Here is a 23,354-nt window from a genome sequence, read left to right as displayed (position 1 = left end):
GTTTGATAAACTGTGTCACAAAACTCATTCTATCATAACCTCTATAGTGTACTTAAAGTATGCAACAGTACAAAAAAAAATAAAACCAAATCAAGATCTCTATATAGACCATATTGATAAGTGGCACGTGAGGGAGCACTGGTATTTTTTAAGGGGCCTTTACAGTAAATATTCCATTCCTTGTATGCCTTTTCATTAAAAAAAAAATGCATACGCTCTCCCATTCACAAATGCACTCAACCCCACATAGACGTATAAAAAAAAAGAACTTACACAATTTCGTCGTTCTGGAACTCGAGCTCTCCGCAAGTGTCCTCAAAGTCCTCCCCACCACCTCTGGCAGTCCCTTCGATGGTTTTATAGGGAACGATAACATTTCCTCGAGCTCCAGATGTTCTCAATACCTTCACCTCCATAATGCCAATGCTCTCGCTCACGTGAGTCACAGGTTCCTCAAAAGTAAAGATGCCAGCGTGGTCATCATCAAAGATAGTCACAGTGGCAGTGGAGGGAGAGCCGAGGCAAGCGAGTGTAGAAACGTGATTGGCTTCCAGGATGCCATCTTCTGAGGCTTCGGAAGATACTTTAACGTTGCTCAGATGCACAAGGAAATTTTCATCCTCCTCAAAGATATCGTCATCAATGATGCCAACTCTGATTTCCTTCTGGGTCTCACCAGGCTTAAAGACCACAGTTCCTTCGGTAAATTCGTAATCAGACCCAGCATTGGCTGTGCCATCTTCCGTTCTGAAGTCAACAAACACAGTGTTGGTCAAATCACCACCTCTGCGGAGAATGGTCAGGGCTACAGTACCACAGTTCTCCAGACACTGGTATGTCCCTTGTTCAAAGAAGATCTTACTAACAGGGTCGTTTTCAGCCACTTCAGTGTTGACCTCGTGCATGCTGACTGCCTTCCTTGCCTGGTCAGCTGCATGCCTCTTTAAAATGTTGCCAGCTCCAGTCATCAGGCGAGTAGCTTGGATGCGGTAAAATGCTCGACTTTTTTGCTGCTGACTTAGGACTTGGTAGTTAGCTAATTCTATTAATTGCTCTATTTCTTTCTCCGGATGTTTCTGCTTGAGTTCCTTCAGAATCCTAGCCATTTCTCGCCTGGCCTCTTCATCATCTTGGTCCCTCTCGTCAACCTCCAGAACCAGGGCACCATCTAAGAAATTGTCAACGTGGGAATTGACCACTTTCCCATCCATTTCAATTTCAGTCTTGGAAGATGGCCTGTCTCCTTCATGTTCAATAATCATTCCCCTCTGCTTGCCAGCCCGATACCTCTTGTAGACATACTTGTAAAACAGAAGCCTCCTATCTGCTACCCAAGCGAACACAACACAGATGGGAAAGAAGAAGAAAGTAAGCAAACCTTCCCACACCTCCACGACCCCAGGAGAGATGACAGACAAAATAATGTAAAGCCAAGTATAGGCAAAGATGCTCCAGGCTGCTGTCACAAAGAACACACGCAAATGCTTAATCTTCCTCGTCTCTCCATCTGGGACCACGTAAACACAAAGCGCGATAATGATGAACATATTGAATGCAGCACTTCCCACGATGGTGCTGGGACCTAGGTCTCCCGCAGTGAAGTTATGGCCACACACTTCAATTACCGAAAGGAGAATCTCTGGAGCAGAAGATCCCAGGGCCATCAAGGTCAGGTTCGAAACGGTCTCATTCCAGATCCTCACAGTGGTCTTGGTGGTCTCTCCATTGGGTTTCTTTATGGTTATTTCTTTTTCTTGAGACGTGATGACCTCTATAGAGGACATGAACCGGTCGGCAATGATAGAGACTCCGAGAAACATGTAGACCATGGCCACAAAATACACGGTAGCTCTAGCAATTTTGTCTCCAAAGGAAGGGTCTTGGGGCTCCCAAATGGGTAAAATCACCCCCTTCTTACAGTAATATGAGCCGGTACACTCGCCAGTTTCATTGCCTTCTCCTTCCATTTCTGTGTCAGCACTTATAAGGTCCACATGGGAAAATAAGAGAGCCACGAAGGCTAACAGATGAAATCCCACCGAAAATGTAGGTGAGAGTCTTAATCGCAGCATGCTGTACAATGGTAGACTTCCAACTGTCCCAACCTACCAGTAGAAATAAGATGGAGGGAGGGTAGGGAAAAAAAAAATCACACCATCAGAGCCAGATCCAAAGCATGACTAATTACTTACTTTTATTACTTTTACCAATGATTTGTTTATTTTTGGCTACCGTAACATCTATGGTGAATCATTATTCTAAGTATCCACCATTGATTAAGCAATCCTTTGTAAAACTCACAACTCAATCTCTCTGCTTTTCTACATGAAGCCTCCATTCCCGGAGCAATGTATACAATTGACTTCCTGGAAGTGAAAAGTTGAATTATAGGTTTGCCTTGTTGACTACATAGTTAGGCATACTAGCAGCCAATAAGGGGCGGGGGCGGGGGAAGACTTCTGAAGCATTGAATAATTTTCTCCTTGTTGCGAATGCAGGTTTTCTTTTAAATTTTGGTTACTATAGTCACCTTCCAGAAATGGTTTCATTGCCAAAATCACCTTATTAAGACTGCTGTTCTAATGTTCAGACTCCAAAAACTTTACCAACACAAGGCCTCTCAATGATCTTAAATTCTGGAGCACACCTTACACTGCATTTTATGAAATCATGTCCTATGGCTCCAAGCTTACTTGGAAACACAGGGATATCTTCAAGGTTTCCCACAAAGTCAATGGTATTTGTACTTGAGAGGAAAAATATTCTGCTGTAATGCAGTATTTCTGCACATTAAGTATAGTTTTTAAAAACATATTTTGAGGAGAGTACATTTCCTCCTAATTTTCAGCAAGCCCAGTTCCCCGGATACGTTAGCAGTTGGGCATCTGGTTCTTGAAGCACAGCTCTTCGAATCTGGGTACAGATCTCGCTTTAGAATCTGCAGGCTGTCCACAGCAGGAAAGGGAGATAACCAGGCCCGGGTCTAGTCGTGTGTTAAGGCTCTTGTCTGACAGGCTGTGAAATCAGCTTTCCTAGCCATAAAATGTTCCTTCTCGGTGTTGATGTCATCCTTTTCCATGGTCATTCGAAAACATATATTGGTTCTGCACAGGGTTCAAGTGACCAAAAAATCCAGGAGCAATAATTCCATCTAAATTAGCTCATGTGGCAGAACAACAGTGACCACAAAGTATATACATGATGAAGGGCTGTAAGTAATTAGAGATCTAGCAGCAGACTCACTGAGCCACATAAAGCTTGATAAACAAAGCAAAGTTGTGGACTGGAAAACCATGGCACTAACCTCACCCACCAGCTCAGGCAAAACTCCACTTGGACCATACATCACCTCTGCCTCTAAGGCTTGGTTAGGTGCTGACATAGAGGAAGGTCTGGTCCAAGTCAGGGTAACTCTGGTCTGAAAGGCCAGTTATGACATCAGATACAGTGTTGGTAAGAAGGGGTCCTGAGTCAGAACATCACCTTGTGGCCTGATAAAAACTTAAAAGTGGAGCTAGACTGGAGCTTTTCAGAGCCTGGGGCAGTCTAAGAGCCTCCCACACATTCATTTATATTCTCTGGCCTATGTTTGCTACTGATGGCATATAGTGGAAATTCACCGTGGCCCAGGAGAAACCCCCTGGCCCGGCACATTCTGGCAGACCCTCAGAGAGCCCACCATTGCCAAAAAGCCCCTTTTAGCTCATCGTTATTGGGAGATAAGCTTTGACATTTTCCCCACACTAAAGACACAGCAGAGGGTCATGGTAGCAGAATTACATTCTACATAAAAGGCTGAAAAATGAGAAAAAGCATATTTTTAAAATATGCAAGATTCATGGTCCGTGATTCTACTTGTTCGGTCATTATAGGGCTTGGGTAGGTTGTGGGATCGCCACTTAAAACAGGGAGACATTGAAGCAACCTGCAAGAGTAGTGGGAGATCTAGTTTAAATTCCCTTACGCAGCCATTTATTCCACAAATATTTATGAGTGCCACCTAGTACATGTTTTAGAATGACCTGCGGGGCTCTCTCCTAGGTCCTAAGAATTCATCAATGAATTAAAAGCAAAAAAAAATACAAAGTCTCTGTCCTTGAAGACCTTATGTTCTATCAGGGAGGAAACAAATAAATAAATGTCAGATGCTAAAAAGTGCTGGAGAGGTGGGGGCAGAAAGCAATATAAGTAGGACAGGGAGTCCATGTGTGTGAGAGTGTGTGTGAGTGTATACATGAGTGTGTGTACATAGCATACATGATTTTATATTGGATGGTTAAGAAAGGCATCCCTGATGAGATAACATTGGAGCTAAGTCCTGAAGGAATTAAGGGACCCAGCCCTGTGGATATCTACAGGAGGAGAATTCCAAGTAAGTGCCAAGACCCTGTTGGGACTTTTCTTTGTGTAATCTAGGAGCCATAGAGGAACCAGTGTGACAAGAGGGCATGAGCAAGGGGAACAGGGCTCAGAAGCTGGGGACATAGTGGGAATGGATCAGGAAAGGAATGGAGTCCACCTTAAAGCACTGGCTTTGATCGTGAAAGAGATGGAAATCATGGGGAGGTTCTGATCAGAAGCGTGAGATCAGCTGATTTTCCTATTACAAAGATCTTTCTGCTGGTTCCCTGAAGAATACAGTTATAGGGACAGGCAAGAAACAAGGAGACCAGGTTTTGTCTTTTATTTAAAAATCTGGGGGCACTTGAGTGGCTCAGTTGGTTAAGCTCCTGACCCTTGGTTTTGGCTCAGGTCATGATCTCACAGTTCATGAGTTCCAGCCCCACATCTGGATCTGCACTGACAGATAGATAGATAGATAGATAAATAAATAAAACTTAAAAAAAACACCCTGAATTATAAATGATCCCAATGCCTGGCAGGTATAAAAAAGGATACAATCAAGATTTCTAGTTTAAAACCTTTGGAAAATTTACAACTTAAAACGTCTTGGGAACCTGTGGAGATCAGAAAGGTTAAGTATTTGCTCACAGAGTGTAGTATGGAATGGAGAGAGGAAACCCAGAACGGAGATTCCAACCTGTGCCTGTCCCCAGGACTGATATAATTCACCACTTGCTTCAAATCCCTGCCAAATCTCATCATTCCATTTTCACATTTCAGCCAAAATGAGCTTTCTAAAGTACAGCTCTGACTCTCTCACTCCCCTTAAAACTCTTCTTGGTTGCCTATTGCCCTGAAAACAAAACCCAATCCCCTCAACAAGCTGCTCAGACCTTTTAGGATCTAGCCTCTGAGTTCTAGCATATGGAAATTCTTTCCATCCCCTGACCATGACCGTGCGTTCTTACCTCCAGCTCTTCGAAGACTGTGTGTTCTGCACCCCCAACTATTTTCTTTCTTAGAAGTAAATGTCAAAACAGCACAACAGCAAATCATGGCCAATTGCCTGAGAGATTAACAGGAGGTTCTATTTACAAACACTACAACAGACTCTATGCTAAATTCTTTATATGTATTCTTATATCTAATACTTACAATAACGAGCATTGCTATTTTACACAACTCCTAGTGTTGCCATTTACATTACAGTCCATGAGAATAGCACTGCCTGGAGTTATGTAATGCTCAGTGCCCTTACAATCACCCTATGCAGTAGATATTATTAGCCCACTTTGGAGACGGGCTTCACTGAGGCACAGACAGGTTAAGTACTTGGTGGAAGTCATAAAGATAGTAAACTCCCAAACGAAGATTCAAACCTTGGTCTGTCTCTGAGACTGGTATCATTAACTGTTCCATAACAGCATCCCTGATAGTGTGTGAAGTAATCTTAGAGAGCTATTGGATTTGGACTTGGACTGGCCCATTGGAAAACCTCTTGGCTTCCATGAAGGGTTAGGAGGGCCTCAGTAGCAAAGCCCCATGGAAGGTTTCCAACAGCCTCCCTTTTGATCTTGTGGATTAGAGACTCAAACAGACAAACACTGAGAGCTGTGGTGTAATGTACAGGCTGGCATGTTCCTAGACACAATTGCCCTAAACTTGCTTGTTTTTTACCAATTACCTGGCCACCTCTTCCTGCACACACTCTCAGGGCAATCCTTTAGGTCAGCCAGAAAAAAAAAAAAAAAAGTCCTGCCCAACCCACATCTCACAGCATATTCTTAGCCAAAAGGGTACAGATGTCTAAGGGCGGATGCATCAGTAAAAATTCCTATCAGAGAAAAAGGAAGGGGGTTTCTGAGGTTAACTTCAAAACATCACAATTATATTCAAAAGGTGGTAGTATTGTAATCTGTGAAATCAGTGGACACAAAACCCTGATACAGATTTTTGGCAATGGAGCGACTGGAAAGAACTCTCTGGACCTCAGTTTCTTTCTTTACTAAATTAATTACCAAATCCAAATGCTTTGGAGGATGTGGGGCAGATGTTATCTAAATAAGAGTTCCTTCTTCATTCTTTTGTTTCAGGGTATTTCCTCTGTCATCAGATTCAAGCAGAACTACCTGACCCTTCCCCCTGTCTCCTTAAATACCTATTTCCATAAAAATTAAGCAGGGAATAGAGGCTGTTGATATGTCATTCTGTTGCCCAGCTTTCTTATATTCTGCCCTGGTCTACTGAACTCTGTAACAAGGGGGAGGCTATTTTTCACAGTGGTTTCAAATCAACTCTTACATCAAAGGCTGACTCTTGCTTAGGAATATCCATTACATCATCTAAATGAGCCTTCGGCACAAAGTCAAGAATACCCAGATCATCTTCTGCTCACTATTTATTTTAAAGGAAAACTAACAATGCCACATCTACAGATGTGAATGGCAGTGATGAAGGTTAGTGAAAAGGCCCACACACCAGTGTTGAAGGTGGCGAGGTCATAGGAATGGAACATGCACCTGTAAGACAGATTTTTACCAAGACAGATTTCCTTGGTAAAGAGTGGGGAAGAGCCCCCCACTGCAGAGGCCTGAGGAATAATCAGTGAAAGGGGTTCCCTGTGGGGGTCTGTAGCCAGGTTTGACTACCAGAGAGGACCCGACTCAGAGAGAAGAAACACCTTTGGCACCCCTACCAGTCCAGTGCACAGGGCAGCCTAATCTCATTCTATTGACTGGCAGCTTGGGTTATTCAAAGGAACTCCTTGACTCCCTCATCAGGACCTAGAATTCCTTTCTATGTAATTCGTGCTGACTGAATGCATCAAAGCTAAGCAATTAATCTGTTTCTAAGGCAACATTAAAGCAACCATACGTTTTTATCCACTATTGAGACAAGCACTTGCAAACACTTTTAGACAAAGGGATGATGCCAGAGGATGATGTTCCTTATCTAACTAGCCATCTAGGGTGCAAATTACTGTTCTGGCACCCAACCTTAGGCTAACAGACCGTGACCACATGTTAGGAAGGATCTCTGTTTCCACAACGACTCTCTGCTATTATCTTTTTTTTTTTTTTTTCTCAAAGAGAATTTCCTCTTTGTTGTTTAATACTTTGGGACAGGTCCTCCAGAGTACAGGCAGTGAGAGGTCATAAAAAGGGCTCCCGCCCTCTGGCTGAACGTACTAGACTACAGTCAGGATCCTGTCCCGTGTCAGAAAACACCCAGCTCATTCATCAAAGGAAGCAACTGGGGTAGTGGTCAGGCAGTGTGGCCAAAAAAATACAGATGAATTTAGGATTTAAAATAATGAAGAAGTTATTGGAAAGTCATGAGATGTACTCCCTACTTTGTTTTCCTATGTAGCACTTATTACTCTTTACGTGCTAATATAATTTATTTAAGGGTTCTTTTTGTTGCCCATCTCTCTCTGATAGATGTAAACTTTGTTACAGGTGAAGATGTTTGTCTCTTTTGTTCATCAACGGAGCCCCAGTTCCTGGAGCAGAATCTGGCACGTGAAAGATACACAGCACCTGCTTATTGAGTGAATACAGTAATTCTCAGAAAGTCATGTGCTGATTTCACCAAATCTCTGAAGGTGAATCAGAACCTGAGAGCTGGGACTAGGCATCTGATTTTAAAACTGTGCCCTGTGTGAAGTAGGTGCCCCTAAACTGAGTAGAGGCCGGTATCACACTGAAAAGCCAATGTCAGCATTAGGTGGAGGAGGGGAAAGGGGATTCAGGTTCACGGACAGAGAACCTCACCCTGGAAAAACTGACCTCCAGCATAAAAAGAGGAGCTGGGGCTTTGACAGTTTCCCCAGGTCCTGGAGGTGGGTCCTCCTGCATGAGCTCTGGCTTGCTGATTTCTTTTGGAATGCCAAGTTCATCTTGATATTTTGAATATCCCCAACAAAGCATATCTTCTCCTTGCAGTAAAATAAACAGACATCTGGTCAAACACCAACCAAAAATGACCTCCATCAGGGAGGTCCCATAAAAGGGAAAGCACATCAGCACATCAAGAGTATACATTTAAATATATTAACTCTGCATACTGGCGTGGAAATAGGAATAAGAGAAAGAAAGCTGGACAACAGAGTCTTTTCAATAAAAAAGGGAAGCTGCTCGGCTAATCTTGGGCCAGGACTGTCCTCAGATTCATTCTGCCAGTGCCAAGGGCAGAGGAAGGCCCCCCGTGAGGGTATTTATGACAATAATGACTGCAACCATTGACTGAGCACTTGCTTTGTTCCAGAGGCTTTACTGACTGCTTTGGATTCACTGTCCCCGAGGTTTCTGACATCGCAAGGAGATACTATCATCCTAATTTTACCAGTGAGAAAAATAAATGGTTCATAAAAGTAAGCCGGTTGAAGTCATACAAACCTAAGTACAACTAGGAGTTTAATCCAGGCACTTTGCATTAATTACACCATCATGCTTTCCAAAATGGCAGCATCTTTTTTTTCCACTTCCTGTGTGAACGATTCTGTTATTTGGTAAAAAAGAGCCCCCTGCTTAGGTTTTTTGTGCAAAATACCTTTCCATGCCACCCTCCTTTCCCCCTAAATAAATGTCTATCATTTATACTATCTTATCAAGAGCTTTCATGGCCCTCTCTCCTGACTCATGCCTCCTCATCCCCTGAGTAAGCATTTTATAAGCACTCCTATTCATCACATAGTGAGGGAAAGATGATCCATTTGGGGGATCATCAGCTAAAATCTGAGGTCTGAAATCACTCCAAAATCATGCAATAATCTCAAGGATTTTCCCTTTGGTCCGGAGAAAAGAAAATAGAGAAGGAAATCCTAGCAGGGAGCATGCAAAACTAAAATAAAAGATGGGTGGGGTAGGGAAAAAGATACCAAATTTTAGCACGACATGTTAATACTTTGCTCTAGGAACAATAAGTCAATATTTTTTCAAGAATTTCAATGCAGCTCACAAATTTGCTATCCTGGGGTCATGACTTTTTTTTTTTTTAATTTTTAAACAAGTAAGTAATCCAACAAAACAGGAAAACACATTCATTCATGGTTTTGTCTGCCAAGCTTCTCTTAGCCACTCACATACGCCAGATACTGTATTAAAAAGGATGAATTAGAGGGGTGCCTGAGTAGCTCAGTCAGTTGAGCGTCAGACTCTTGATTTCAGCTCAGGTCATGATCCCAGGGTCATAGGATCAAGCCCTGCATGGGGCTCCATGTTGAGCGTGGAGCCTGCTTAGGATTCTCTCTCTCTCTTATCTCTCTCTCTCTCTACTCCTCCCCAGCTCATACACTCTCTCTATAAAATAAAATAAAATAAAATAAAATAAAATAAAATAAAATAAAATAAAATAAGATGAATAAGATAATATCCCCCAAGAAACTCATATTCTGGTGGGATATTATAAAAGCCAAAGTGTAGGTCCCCCTTCTGGAACAGAACTCTTTTGTTACTAGAGAATCACAGAAAAGGAGAGACTTTCCAGGCATTCAGACCATGAGATCATGGATACACCTCGACACACTCAAAGTGGATCACCTCATTACCAAGTTAATGCACTTGAGCTCTTGGGTTAATACAACCAGGGTTCTAGAAACCTCAGACTTCCCACCCTACATCTCTACAACCCAGGGTTTTTAAGCATAGTGAACTCCTCGAGGCAGGGCCTCGGAACACCTCATCTGTGCTCTGTGACTCTTTCAGGGGCCTCGTTATGGACAATAATAACTATTTCAGGTAATAATTTGTTCGCCATCCACCCTGAAGAGAAAGAGAAGCCCTTCTTTGAGGTCTGACCTTACATACTGGGAACCAAAAATGAGGTCATATGCATGTGTTTATATCTAGGTCACCAAAAAAGATTTCCTACCTAAAAATATTTTCCACACGAGCTTGTTGACATTTCATCTTAAGAAATTTGGGTTTTCTGAGTGAAGTACAGCCCTCGGTATATTTCTGGCTCTAGACAGTGGACCAGTCATTTATTCATCAAGCACTTATTGAATGGTGTCTATGTGCAAAGCACCAAACCAAACACTACAGGGATTACAAAGATGATTGCACCTGCACCTGATGAACTCACCATCTTCAAGCAACTCAAATAGTTAGTTACTCGAATTACCACGAATACTAGGAAGGATATGGAAGATTCCATAAAAGGAGAGGATCGAGGGGCACCTGGATGGCTCAGTCGGCTTCGGCTCAGGCAGGTCATGATCTCACAGGTCATGGGTTCAAGCCCCGTGTCGGGCTCTGTGCTGACAGCTCAGAGCCTGGAGCCTGCTTCAGATTCTGTGCCTCCCTCTCTCTCTCTGCCCCTCCCTTGCTCTTGCTCTGTCTCTCTCTGGCTCTCAAAAACTAATAAATGTAAAAAATTTTTTTTTAATTTTTTTTTAACGTTTATTTATTTTTTGAGACAGAGAGAGACAGAGCATGAACAGGGGAGGGTCAGAGAGAGAGAGGGAGACACAGAATCTGAAACAGGCTCCAGGCTCTGAGCTGTCAGCACAGAGCCCAACGCGAGGCTTGAACTCACGGACCGTGAGATCGTGACCTGAGCCGAAGTCGGACGTTTAACTGACTGAGCCACCCAGGCGCCCCCCCAAAAAAATTTTTTTAAAGGACAGGATTGGAAGGATGACAAAAGCATCCGATGTACAGTATCTCTGAAGAGGAAACCCAAATTCGAACTTTAATAAGCACCCCAGGTGATTTGATATGGGCAGTCTTGGCAACACCCCTCAGAGGCATTGGATTAAAGGGAAGAACTGGGTAGAGAGTAGAACTGGCATGGGGTATCTTCAGCAAACACAGACTGCAGAGCAGAGCACTTAGACAAAGTACTGGACAGAGACTAGTACTGAAAAACGAGAATTAGTGTTTCTTGCAATAGCAGCAAGGTGTTGATGTGAAATCATACATCAGAAGGGCTGTTCTTCCCATAGATTGGCACTCCAGATGGCATCAAAATATGAAGCCCCTTGGTGAGTTGGAGGGTGGGGGGTCGGGAGGTAGGAGAGAAGACAGTGGAGGAGAATGGACGCTAACAGGAGATCACGGGGCTCCCAAAAGAGATTAAAGCATTGGGAGTCATTTATGCCTACTTCAAAATTTTGCCAAGGGTTAGTTCTGCCCTGTTGAAATAGAAACAGCTAAGGACTGCTGGGACATTACATCAACACATGACAAAAACCCAGGATAAATGGAAGAGTTTGCAGACTTTCTAACCAGGTTCCATGCACAGTTCCTGAATAGAGGAGACAATATGCAGAAACATAAATCCCAAACCTGAAGCTTTAGGTGCTGAGGAAGGCTGTGCTCTTTAAATTATAGGGTCTTTGTGGGGCTTTTCACCACCCCCTCTGTTCACTTCAACTCAAGGCTAAATCTTTGTAGTCGCTTTGTGCATTCTAGTTGGCTCTTGGGACTGGGGATATTTAATACAGAATCCAATTTCAAGCTATGTGATAGGAACACCCGGAATGCCTTTTTTTTAAAAAAAATCTTTTTTAACAAGGAAAATGCTGGTTATGTGAGCAGAGGCTGGTGAATTTCATCAGCTTTTTCCCTGAGTCATTAAGCTTCATCTTCAAGTAGATTGCTTTTCAGAAGATGGAACCCTATCAACTTGAAGTTTGTAAGTCTTTTAAATTTTTCTGCATAGTGTCAAATCACAGTCCTTGAAAGAATAAGATGTTCTTGAGAAACGCAGTAGTAGGAAGGGAAAAGAAATATTCTTTTAAAAAACTCAAGTTGATAGATGCTCGTGTAATGGTGACCCTTCGTCAATATTCTATGCTACCGTTTTCTAAAGTTTCTGACAATATACCTAATGTCATGGCTCTAAAACTAGATGCACATGTATATACAACAAATAGATTTTTTAAATGGAAGCAGGGTAGAAAGGAACTAGCCAAATTCTAATATTTAGAGGAATAAATTGAGTAGTTTATGGGAAAACATGAAATTTTTACACAAATCCCTGAGCACAGTTTATGAAACATACAATTTCTCCACTAGATAAAGTATCTAGTGAATATGCCCTTTAAACCAATCCCATATACCTATATTTGAAGAAGTGTTTAAATATTGGCTAAAGTGTTACGGTTTTAATGTTATGTAACTATGCCAAGACGATTATGTTATGGTCTTTTTGTGATAGGCCAGGATTGGAGAGGAGCCAGTGGAAAAGAGTTGAGAAAAAAAGTCAGTGGAGGAAGAAATGCCAATCATTTAATCATTTAATTAGCAAGTGAAGATAGTAACTTACGCCTTTTAAGCAAGGATTATTTTCATCAGTATCAACGACTTACGAGAGAACATTCACTCACTCATTCAACAAACTCTGAATGTCTATTACCTGTCTGGAATGGGAGAGGCACTGGGGCTAAAATCATGAGGTAAACAGATACACTCTCTCTCCTCCTGGAATATATTATGTAGCTGGGAAGACAGATGACAGATGTTATTTTAAATTATTTCAAAAAGAAACAATTGTAGGGGCGCCTGGGTGGCGCAGTCGGTTAAGCGTCCGACTTCAGCCAGGTCACGATCTCGCGGTCCGTGAGTTCGAGCCCCGCGTCAGGCTCTGGGCCGATGGCTCGGAGCCTGGAGCCTGTTTCCGATTCTGTGTCTCCCTCTCTCTCTGACCCTCCCCCGTTCATGCTCTGTCTCTCTCTGTCCCAAAAATAAAATAAAAAACGTTGAAAAAAAAAAAAAAAAAAAAAAAAAAGAAACAATTGTTAACTCTGATAAATGTTGTAAAGACAACACGCAGTCCTGCAAGGGTAAGTCATAGAGGATCAGACCTGCTAGGGAAGGCTTTGCTGAAGAAATAACATGTGAGCTGAAAATTAAGATAGTCAGCAGGAACCTAGGCAAAAGATTGTTGGAGTACAAGGTCTTAGGTCAAACTTTTTGCAGTTCACCTTCTCTGGAATGGGGTTGGTTACTGACAGACCTACCTTCTTAGATATGCTGGGGGATGCTTTCACATTTAGAAAATACTGAAAGTGGCTTCTGCAATTTTTTTGAGACTTGCCCCTCTGAGGTCACAATCATGTAATCACAATTAATTTCTTTCCATCGCTCTGCTAGGGACAATGAGGTAGATGGAAGGGTCATCAGTCTGGGGGCCAATGACTGCTGATCTCAAGGATCAGTCCTGTGGCCTTGGACAAGTCATTTTCCCCTTCTCGGCCTGATCTGTAAAACTGGGGAATTTTGCTAACAATATGAAGTTACAATATCCTAATCCCTCCCTTTGGTGTCCATGGTCAACATTCACAATACAGCACATGTCTATCTTCCCAGGATTTCTGTTCCTGGTAATCAACTGAGCTACTAAATAAAAAGTACCCAAACGTGCACAGTTTTCCCTTCTCATGCTTTTCCACCAGCCCTCCATGATCCATCTTAAATGTACAATCTCCCTTCATAAAACTGCTTTTATTGCTGGGAAGTCCCCTGAAAGCCTAACTAATTTGCCTCTACTCCCTTTTCCCAACATGAAAACTCAGGCCATGGTAACTTAAAAGACCTTTCCAAAGCCACACATCTCAGACTTGCCAGGGTTAGGCTCTACCACGAGGTCTTGGATGCTAGGCTCTAGGCCACCTCTCTTTGTGTGATCCCAACCCCAAACGCTAGGATTCTTCTGGCTCACTAATATTGCCTTTGGGTCTCTCACAATCTAGCTGTATGTCAGGAGTTGCCAAACTATGGCCATCAGGTCGAATGTAGCCTGTCACCTAATTTTATAAGGCTCATTTTGTTAATTTTTTTACCTTCGTAAATAATTGGAACAATGAAAAAATGTTTTTTGATGTGAAAATTATATGATGTTCAAATTTCAGTGTCACTAAATAATGTTTTGTGGCACACAGCATGACCATTCATTTGTGTATCGTCAACGGCTGCTTTCCTGCTACAACAGCAGTGTTGACTAATTGTGACAACCCTATGGTCCACAGAGCCAAAAATGTTTACTATGTGGCCCCTTGGAAAACAGTTTTGTGACCTCTGGTGTATGTCATTCTGTGTGTCCTTACCTTCCTCCTTTCCATGGCGACCTCCCATAATTACCCTGTTCATATAAAAGCATACAGGCAGGGACAGAGACTCACCATTCACCTCAAGGAATAAGAACAAATTCTTATTGAGCGCTCACATGCCAGAAACCAGTCCAAATGTTTCACAAGTATTAATGTATTATTCCTCACAGAAAAACCCACATGGCCTTTTACTATTATCATTCTCATTTAATAGATGAGGAAAATGAGGCAGAGGGAAGCAAACTGGCATGATGCTAACTACCCCTTTTGCTGAATACACATCAATATTATGACTATCGTGATATGTCTCTTGACTTCAGCGAACTTTAGTCTGAGTACTCTTAGGGCCCTTCATTTTATTAGTCAATACCCTCAGTCTAGAAGCAAAAGTCATAGTTCCCTTTCCACCTTGGGGAATCATTAATAGACATCCGGACACTCCTGAGGCCAGAAAACACAGATACATTTCTGGAGGCCTTCTATATTATCAGAGAAGAAAAGGAAGATGGGACTTTGTTGAAATGACCTCAGAGCCCTACTGAATTCAACTGTTTCCTACTTCACTCTGAAAAGTCATGCACTTTCCTATGGCCTTCATTTGCTTATTTGTTTCATTTGCTTATTTGATCTCTGCTGTTTCTTCCAGAGCTAGCTGTGGTGCAAAGCAGCAAGAGCACAGATAAGGAGCAGCTCTTCAAAGGGGCCACTGACAGGTGCATGGCCAGGAGAAGAGAGGCAGCGAGGAGTCTGGGGGAAAAAGAGCCAGCAACTCTGCCCAGTCCCAACTCACACATGTCAGCTCTAGGGAGCTCACATCCTCCAGCATTTGGCAGGTAGATTATTTTGGAAGAGCGACTTGGAACTTCTGAGAGACATTCGATATATGACTTAGCACCTCTCCAAACTCTATCCTTTTGCCCCTGCCCGATGCCACTCCCTCTGGGGACTCTGCCCCAGTCTACGCAGGAAGTTGAGGTCTGTGGGTAGGGTAAGCAGTCTGATTCTCTAAACTTGCTGTTAGGACTGGATGCTATACATCGAGCAGAGCAGAGCCACAGTGGGCCCTGGGCCTTATGTTTTAAGGAGAAGCAGAAGTGAGGAGGTAGACAAGTTCAAGAAGCTCAAGGGAGAAAGCACCAGAGCCATTCAGTGCCAAAGAAAGAAAGAAAAACCACCTGTAATGGCCCAGAAAGCCTGACCATCAAATTTCAGGGAGGAACAGATTGGCAGGTGGTCTGTCCCTTGTCTGACCTCTCGAACTGTTACAGCTTCTTTCCTTAAAGGTCATGCTGGAAATTCATCCTGAATTTGGGGTTTACTTGTAAAATACATGGATACAGTGGCCTATGCTATCATTTGTTCCAGATCCCCTGTTCCATGCCTGGTTCTGACTAGACACACAGCTGATTTCAAAAGCCTGGAAATGGCCCGAACATCGCCGCAGGGTTGTCCTTGCTATAAATTAGCAGGGACTGGTTTACAGGTTTCAAAAATAGCTAGGCTTTATTTATTTTAGAAGTCCTTTTCACTCTTTGAAAATGAACTAAAATGCCTCTTCTTCCAGGAAGCCTTTTCCAATATTCTCTTCTTCCTTTCAACTCTATAGAATTTTGCTCATTAGACAATCATAGCAATAGTTCTTATTTGGCCCAGCATTTAGGTACCCTAGACCACAACATCCCTAAGAATAGAAAACATGGTACAAAGAGCAGGGCTCTTGAACAACGTCAAAAACTGGTACTGCCACCTACTAGCTCTTGGATAAGTTATTTAACTGAGCCAGGGTCTCATCTTTAAATTGGGGGAACGACGCTTTCTTGCAGGGCACTTATGAGCATTACGTGAGAAAACATACACAGGGTGCTTAGATTGGCCTTGGGCATGCAGTGGGCACTGAGCAAATGTCAAATAACTCCTCTTCATCATCTGCATTCTCCGAAAAGCCCAGTGCAATGCCTTGCATACACTGAGTGCTCAATAAATATCATGGTTGGGTTGGAGTAAATTGCTGAATCACCCTCTTGCCTGTCTGACTTTTCATCTCACGTTCGATTCAATGAAGAGATTATTCATTATTCTGACTTCACATGTAATGACATCTACAAAGTGATTATTTTTTCTGTCTTTTTAAAAATTAAGATGAATTCTAATACTTGAATTTATTTTTCTCTCTATATTATACAGGCAAGAAACCATCTGTCTGAATTGGTATCGCATGTGCATTTTGTAGGTTATTGGTATGAATATTTTAAAATGACACATAGTAGAAACCATTTGAGATTTTCAGGATATCATTTCACACGGGGGGATACAATGTGCCCATTCTCAGAAGAATTTAAAAAGCTAAGTTTTCAAGAAAGGATCAAATTTTTTATATCTTTGCCTCTGTCTGGCTACTCGCTACTTCCTCTGAGGGCACTCAGGTCCCTCATACTTCCCCACCAGAAGGAGCCTCTGAGGGCACAAACTGGGCACCAACCCAATTTCAAACTACTTTCACTTCTGCTTCACCTTCCTGTGATCCAGGCCTTCAGGACTTTTCTGTCAGCTGATCTGATAAACCAATACAAGTTAACGAATACACCGACGTCAATGGTTTATAAGAATTAACGGTAGCTCTTTCCTGGGTGATGTCCTTGCGTTTTATTAGGGATCTACTAGATAGAATTACTTAATTCAAATGAAGGTCCCATAGCGAGAATTTCTGATCTTATGTTTACAGATGGATAAATGCTTCAAACCCAAAGATGTTTTGCCCCCCTCCAATCACTTTATAGGCGGCTGCCTACAACGTACTTGCCCTTGACCATAAACACATTTCCTTCACTTGAGCTGCCAGTCAGGACTTTTCTCCTTCCATATGTCCTCCCCCTCCTCCTGAAATGGGCTACAAAGTTTCAGGTAAAGAGAAAAAGGTGATTCTCTTGAACCTTTGTCTATCTCCTTACATACTACACTCTCCTGGCGGGGCGGGTCAAAGGACGATCACAGATGTGGAAATAAAACACTTAGAGTTCAATAAGAGTTGTCAGCCAGGAGAGCCCACACAAAACACTTGAGGCAGCAAGGGCTGCAAGCAACCATCTTCCAAGTTGAGTCAACACACTGGAAAAAGGCACCCAGTCTCCTCATTCGTATTCTGAACCGCTCTCGATGAAAACACGCCAGTGAGAGTAGCTCACCCTAGAAGTCTCCAGTTCAGAAAATGGATTGTTTGATTTACAAACCTTACTGAGAGCCTAAATATTGATTAGTTTAAGCATGCAAAATATGTGTTATATAAAATATATTTTGTGGTGTGTGTGTGTGTGTGTGTGTGTGTGTGTGTGTGTGTGTATGAGAGCCTGGGAAGGGAGGGAGGCAGGGAAAGAGAGAGATGGAGAGACACAGACACAGACACACAGGGAAAGAGGTATCTTTTGGAAGAGAAGGAAAGAAAACGGAAAATAATCTCACTGTATTTAATGAGGCCCCACCGGACTAGCTCTGAGTCCAAATCAAAATCTCAAAAGCTGACTGTGAAAGCTCACATTGCCAGAATCTACTCCATCCCAATGGGTCAGAAAGCATCTGCCATGTACTTTCACTAAATTTCAAGTATGTCTCCAGGGGGTAGATTGCCCTTTGTTCAGAGAGAAAACTGGAAATGCCTAGTTCAGCAGCCCACTGTCTTGGTCAGCCACTAATAGTACTGAGATTAGAACCCAAGTAAGTGATAGGCAGCTAAAGGGGCCTTGAGGGATGGTAGTTGCGATTCTGAAATCTGGGGAAAGTCAGGGAGAATATTTGCCACAAGAGGGAGCAGGAGAATTTGATCAGATGGGAGACTATTTGGTAGAGGTTATGATGAGGGGTCTAACTATAAGGTATGGACAATACTGGAAGATGTTCTGGCAAGAGACATCTATCCCTTACAAGAAAAAAGGGCGGGGGGCGGGGGGTCAAAAGGAGCAGGAAGAAGAGAGATTGCCACGTTTTGATGCCTAAATTCTCTGCAAATGCAAAGCAACAACTTAACAATTTTTGGTTAAAAGCAACATTCATTCACACTGAAAAAAATATAAAGCATGCAAGATATGTACGCTACCATCCTCTTTTACTCGTGTGTTTCTTTTTCCAGATTTAATTTCTAATTCAACTGGGATCTTGTTCGTTTCCATGCTGGTGGGGCAGACAGCTTGCTTCTTAACCTCCAAGCTGTGCTCCCTCTACCTGAAGGCATCAGGCAGAAAGGGCTCCTCTCACTGAATTGCAACATGAAAATCATATGGCAAAGTCCTAAAATGCACTTACTTTGGGAGAAACACATCCATGACCTAAATGGATGCTTTAACTTGCTTTAAAGCAGGAATGCAACTTCATTGGGTCTGCAGAGCTTTTATCCTCATTTATTTTTTTCAAAGAAACAGATTAAATACTGAGAGGGAAGAAGCCATGCGTTTACTTTGCAAGATAAATAAAAGTCTATTTTTGTCTGATAAAAAACATGTTAAATATAGCTTGCTAACAAAATGCTGAAGCTCTCTTGGAATTTTTTTTTTTTTCTGAAACATCATAAGCTTGAAAGAACAATTAATGTGATTCCTGCAACTAGTCCTGACTATACTTCATCTTCCTTTTGTAATTTTATTTGGAGTTCAAACACTGCTATTGCTATATCACCTCTCTTCCCCTTTATGGTCAACAAAATGGTTATCTAGCCCCTACTCTGAATCCAAAATGATCTAGCAGAAACCATTAAATAGTAATGATAGATAGAAAGATAGATGTATAGACAAGTAAGTAAGTAGACGGATAGACATACAGACCGACAGACAGATAGATATAAAGCACAGCCTTCATATTCTTTTAATTCATTACTCTCCTCTTCCAGCCCTGTTAAGCTTTCAAGACGGAGTAAATGAAGTCTGATTGTCGTGGATACTTATATCCTCTGCAACCCCTGCACAGCTCAACAGTCAATGATGGTCTACCTCTGTCCAGTTCTTTATTCCCCCCCCCCCCAGTAATTAACATTCCATATTTCGTACAAGACAACAGCTATTTTGGGGGGGGCAGGGAAGCAGGACTCATTTTTTTTAGTAGGCAGGAGAAATCTTAGCAAAATAGCACTTAGAATCAAATGGAATTCTTCAAGCAGGTGGAATTTGTAAAATGAAAACCACTCAAGAAAACACATCTTGCTTCTTGATGAAATAAGTGGGTCTTCCCCCACCTTCTCACTCACAAGGCCCCAAAGATGGAACTGGCTCTCCCTTCCTTCCTCCTTTCACACCAGCCTCAGCTCCCAGTTAAGCAAGTTTAGCAAACCCATACCAGAGAAATCCAAGTAACACAGGATTTGAAAGAGGAACCTAAAGGCAATCACCCTTATTCTGGTTTCGTTTTCTGATCTGAAATGAATGAAACATCTAGACACATTTTCCTCCCTCCTTTCTGGACTTGCTGCAGGAGTAGCTCTGAGAGAGAAAGAGAAAACAGGCGTGTGTGTGTGTGTGTGTGTGTGTGTGTGTGTGCGTGTGTGCGCGTGTGCGTGTGTGTGTGTATGTGTGTTTTGTGGGGCGTGGGTGGGAGGTATACTTGCAGAATCCCCTCCTGGTTGCTCCCCATTTCCCTTAGGAAATCTTCACACAGATGCTGGATTGTGGGTGTTCAATTGCTCATATTTGGAGATACTCAAGCGATGCCTTTAACCAGATCTGATCAGAATCTCCACCTACTCCACAGCTCCTCCATGATCTGGATGCCAGTACTGTCTTTACCACATCTGTCATTTTTTAAAAAGCTTCTTCCACTACACCTCCTACTGATATCCTTTTTTCTCTTTTTAGTCTTTACACCTCCAGCAGGACAAAGTTTGTATTGTTATAGTCACAACCACTAGTGGCTGACTAGCAGGAGAGATAAAGAGCGCCAGCCAGGGAGCCAGGCTAAGGGGGGGAGGGGGGGGTGGCTAAACATACCCAGTGCAAAGCATGACTTTCTTTCCAGTGACTGCGGACACCATGCACGATTATAGCTCTCTTAAAAAAAAAAAAAAAAAAAAAAAAAAAAAAATTCTTTGTTAAATTTGATCACTCTGCTTTCAACCCAACCACTGCCACTTTGTCTGGAGAGGGAAATACAAATTGCCAGCCCCAGTCATTCATCAAATAGTCAACAGAATCCTGGGGGGGCGGAGGGGGGGGGCGGTGGATTTTTAAAATCAAGGATGCACACATACTGTATTTTTAAAAGCATCGCCGGGGCAGATTTGGTTTCTTTAGCCGACCGTCCACCCATAAGACCTCCCTCTTCTTCATTAAGGAGGAGCCAAGAAGGATATCCTCACATCTCAGCACACAGACCATTTCCCCAAGAGCCAGCAAAGCTCCAGAGGCAGATAATGCAGCTGCAAAGTTCCCTTCGAATCTCGAGGGGGAAAGATGCCTGTGCGCGCCCAATCCCCACCGCACACCGCTGCACGGTGTCCAGAGACCGGGACCCTTCAGCCCACTCCCCGCTGCAATCCCCCCTTGCCTGTTCCGTCTGCCCTGGCCACAACTCCCTCCTCTCCGCAGTCCGTGGTGAAGGAACACCTAGAGCTTGCCGGAAAAGAGACTCGCGAGTGTGGCCTTGGGGGAAGACCCCAGGGATTACCAGGAGGAGGGATGACCTCGGAGCAGAGCCCGGTGGGTGGGGACGCCTGGATGCCCAGCAGCGCAGCATTCCGGGCGGACTTAGCTCTTCGCGCCCTGAAGCCTCCGAGCCCCGCGCCGCGCAGGGTGCAGCATCCCTCCCTAGCAGCCCTTTCTTCCTCAGGCAGCCGGCGCTGGCAGGCAGGCACACTCACGCCCAGACGCACCAGCCCGAGCAATTTCGCTCCCGGAGAAGCGCGGACACCCCAGAAAACGTGGAGGGGCACACGCACGCGCGCACACACACATACACACACACACACACACAATTCAGCAGCCGGTCCTGTGCCCAAACGGAGGGAAGTGTAGCCTTAGGAGCACGAAATGGAAAAGAGTTGGCGGTAGCTGACCCCGTCCCTTCGGCTGCCCATCCTAAGAGCCTACCTGGTTCGGGAGAGTGTGGCTCGATCCTTCCCCCGTTCCGCGGCGCTAGCAGGCAACGCGGCGCGCTCCCTCCTTTTAAATAGCTCCCGACCGGGAAGAGGTCGCTCCCATCTTCGGGGGAAGCACAAAGCGGGCGGCGGCGGGCAGGCTCCCGTGCAGCGCCGGCGCGAGCGGGAGCTGCGGCTGCGGGCAGCCGGTGCGCGCGGGCGGGAGGCAGGCGCGGAGGCCGGGAGGCTGGGAGGGCCGGGGCCCGGGCGGCGCGCGCGCTCCCCCTCCCTCCCTCCCTCCCGCGCACACTCGCCCGCCCGCCGCCCGCAGCCTCGCACTCGCTCACACGCGCGCTCGGCCCCGCCGCGGCCCGCCGGGCCCCGGCGCCCTCGGGGACCGCCCGGGGGAAGAGCCGGCGGGTTGGTGCCGCCCCGGGCGGGCGGGGAGCCCTCCCGGCCTCCGCCGCCGCCAAGGTTTCTCGGTTTGGTCCCGGCCCTCGGCCCCGCAGTGCGTTCCGGCCGCGCGCTAGCGCTCTCTCGGGCAGCCAGCCCATCGATTACACGCGCAGACGGGCGCTGCAACTTTTCTTTTCAACCTTCCTCGCCTCTCCCCGCAAGACAGAACCCTAACCCCGACTTGCCTGCCCATTTCTCACCTCTGAAATTGTTACTCCAGATGTATCTCTCTTCCTCCGCCTTCTATCCCTTGTGCTGAAGGAAGCTCTCGTTTAGCAAAGGGATGTGGGGTTGCATCAATGATTTTCTCTTACCCCCTCATTGTGTTTTTCCTACATGTAGGTAGACGTGCACAGCAGTACCGTGGCTAGAAGCTGCTGACACAAGCAGATAAGGACATGGGGGTGAGGGGAGAGGTGGTCCCCAGCCAAGATCTCTGAAGGATTCTCCGTGTGGCTGTTTCTCTCAAAGATTGCAGCTCACCTGGGAATGAAGACCAAGAAGCTGTTTAACGTGAAAGCCGTGCAGCTTTTCAACTACAGAGAGGAGTAAGAGCTGAGCGGTAAGGTTGAGTTGAGAAAAATCTAATGCAGCAATCGACGAACCATTCATTGGCCTTTCCAAGAGAAGCATTATCATTGCCAATACATCACTTCGCCATAATTAATAAAGGAGCATTGCACCAGGCCCTTGCTCTCTTGACAGCTCATTCATCCTTACAAATCCTTAATGACTTGGCAGGATGAAAGGCTAGACCCACTGTGGAGTTCACAAACCTGGCCCCACATCAGACACACCTGGGAAGCTTGTTAAAAATGCAGATTTCAGCGTCCCGTCTCCAGACTCTGATGTTGAAGTTCTCAAGAGAGACTCCAAGCTTGTGTGTTTAAAGCCCCCGTGGACATCCACCGCTGGTGTAGTCTGGGCGGTTGGGGATGGGGTGGGGTAAGGGGCAGGTGCATGGAGAAGGTGAGAGGAAAAGAGCACCAGGGAGAAAGTTCAGTCCTTAGCAGGGTTCTCCCCGCTACTTACTGTCTGTTCTGTGGCAGCCAGGCCACGGGGGAAAGGAGAATCTGACTCCAGGAACCCCACAGCTTGAGTATGAGGCCAGTGGCTCTCAACCCTGCCTGCACTTCAGAATCTCCTGGGGAGCTTTTAAAAATCCCAGCGCTTAGGCCACACCCCAGACTGATTAACATGGAATCTCTGGGGGTAGGACCCAGGCAGCAGTAATTTTTTCCTTTTTCTTTCTTTCTTTCCTTTTTTTTTTTTTTTTTTTTTTTTTTTTTTTTTTTTTTTTTTAAGATTCCCCGGTTGATTCCTACAAGTAACCGAGGTTGAGAGCCACTGTTCTGGGCCACTAGCCCTCAACCTTGAATGTGCATTTGAATCTAACCTAGGGATTGCGGTTTCTTATGCAGGCCTAGGATCTGCATTTCTAGAAAACTTACC

At 44.3% G+C, this 23,354-nt stretch overlaps 1 protein-coding gene across 2 annotated transcripts in view; it reads right to left on the bottom strand.

The window, feature by feature from the left end:
- SLC8A1 (solute carrier family 8 member A1) overlaps positions 1 to 21,573 on the bottom strand; it is a 326,175-nt gene extending 304,602 nt beyond the window's left edge. For both annotated transcript variants that reach the window (XM_042933176.1, XM_042933177.1), the window contains exons 1-2: positions 21,460 to 21,573; positions 274 to 2,105 (exon numbers count right to left, since the gene is read on the bottom strand). In XM_042933176.1, coding sequence (XP_042789110.1) covers positions 274 to 2,072 — 1,799 coding nt within the window. In that variant the 5' untranslated portion in view covers positions 2,073 to 2,105; positions 21,460 to 21,573. The remainder of the gene's footprint in view (positions 1 to 273; positions 2,106 to 21,459) is intronic.
- Positions 21,574 to 23,354: the final 1,781 nt, after the last annotated feature.

The sequence above is a fragment of the Panthera leo genome, chromosome A3 (assembly GCF_018350215.1).
Source record: "Panthera leo isolate Ple1 chromosome A3, P.leo_Ple1_pat1.1, whole genome shotgun sequence".
Classification (NCBI taxonomy): domain Eukaryota; kingdom Metazoa; phylum Chordata; class Mammalia; order Carnivora; family Felidae; genus Panthera; species Panthera leo.
Note: the sequence above shows the minus strand (reverse complement) of the source record. Positions and strands in the feature narration are given on the sequence as shown.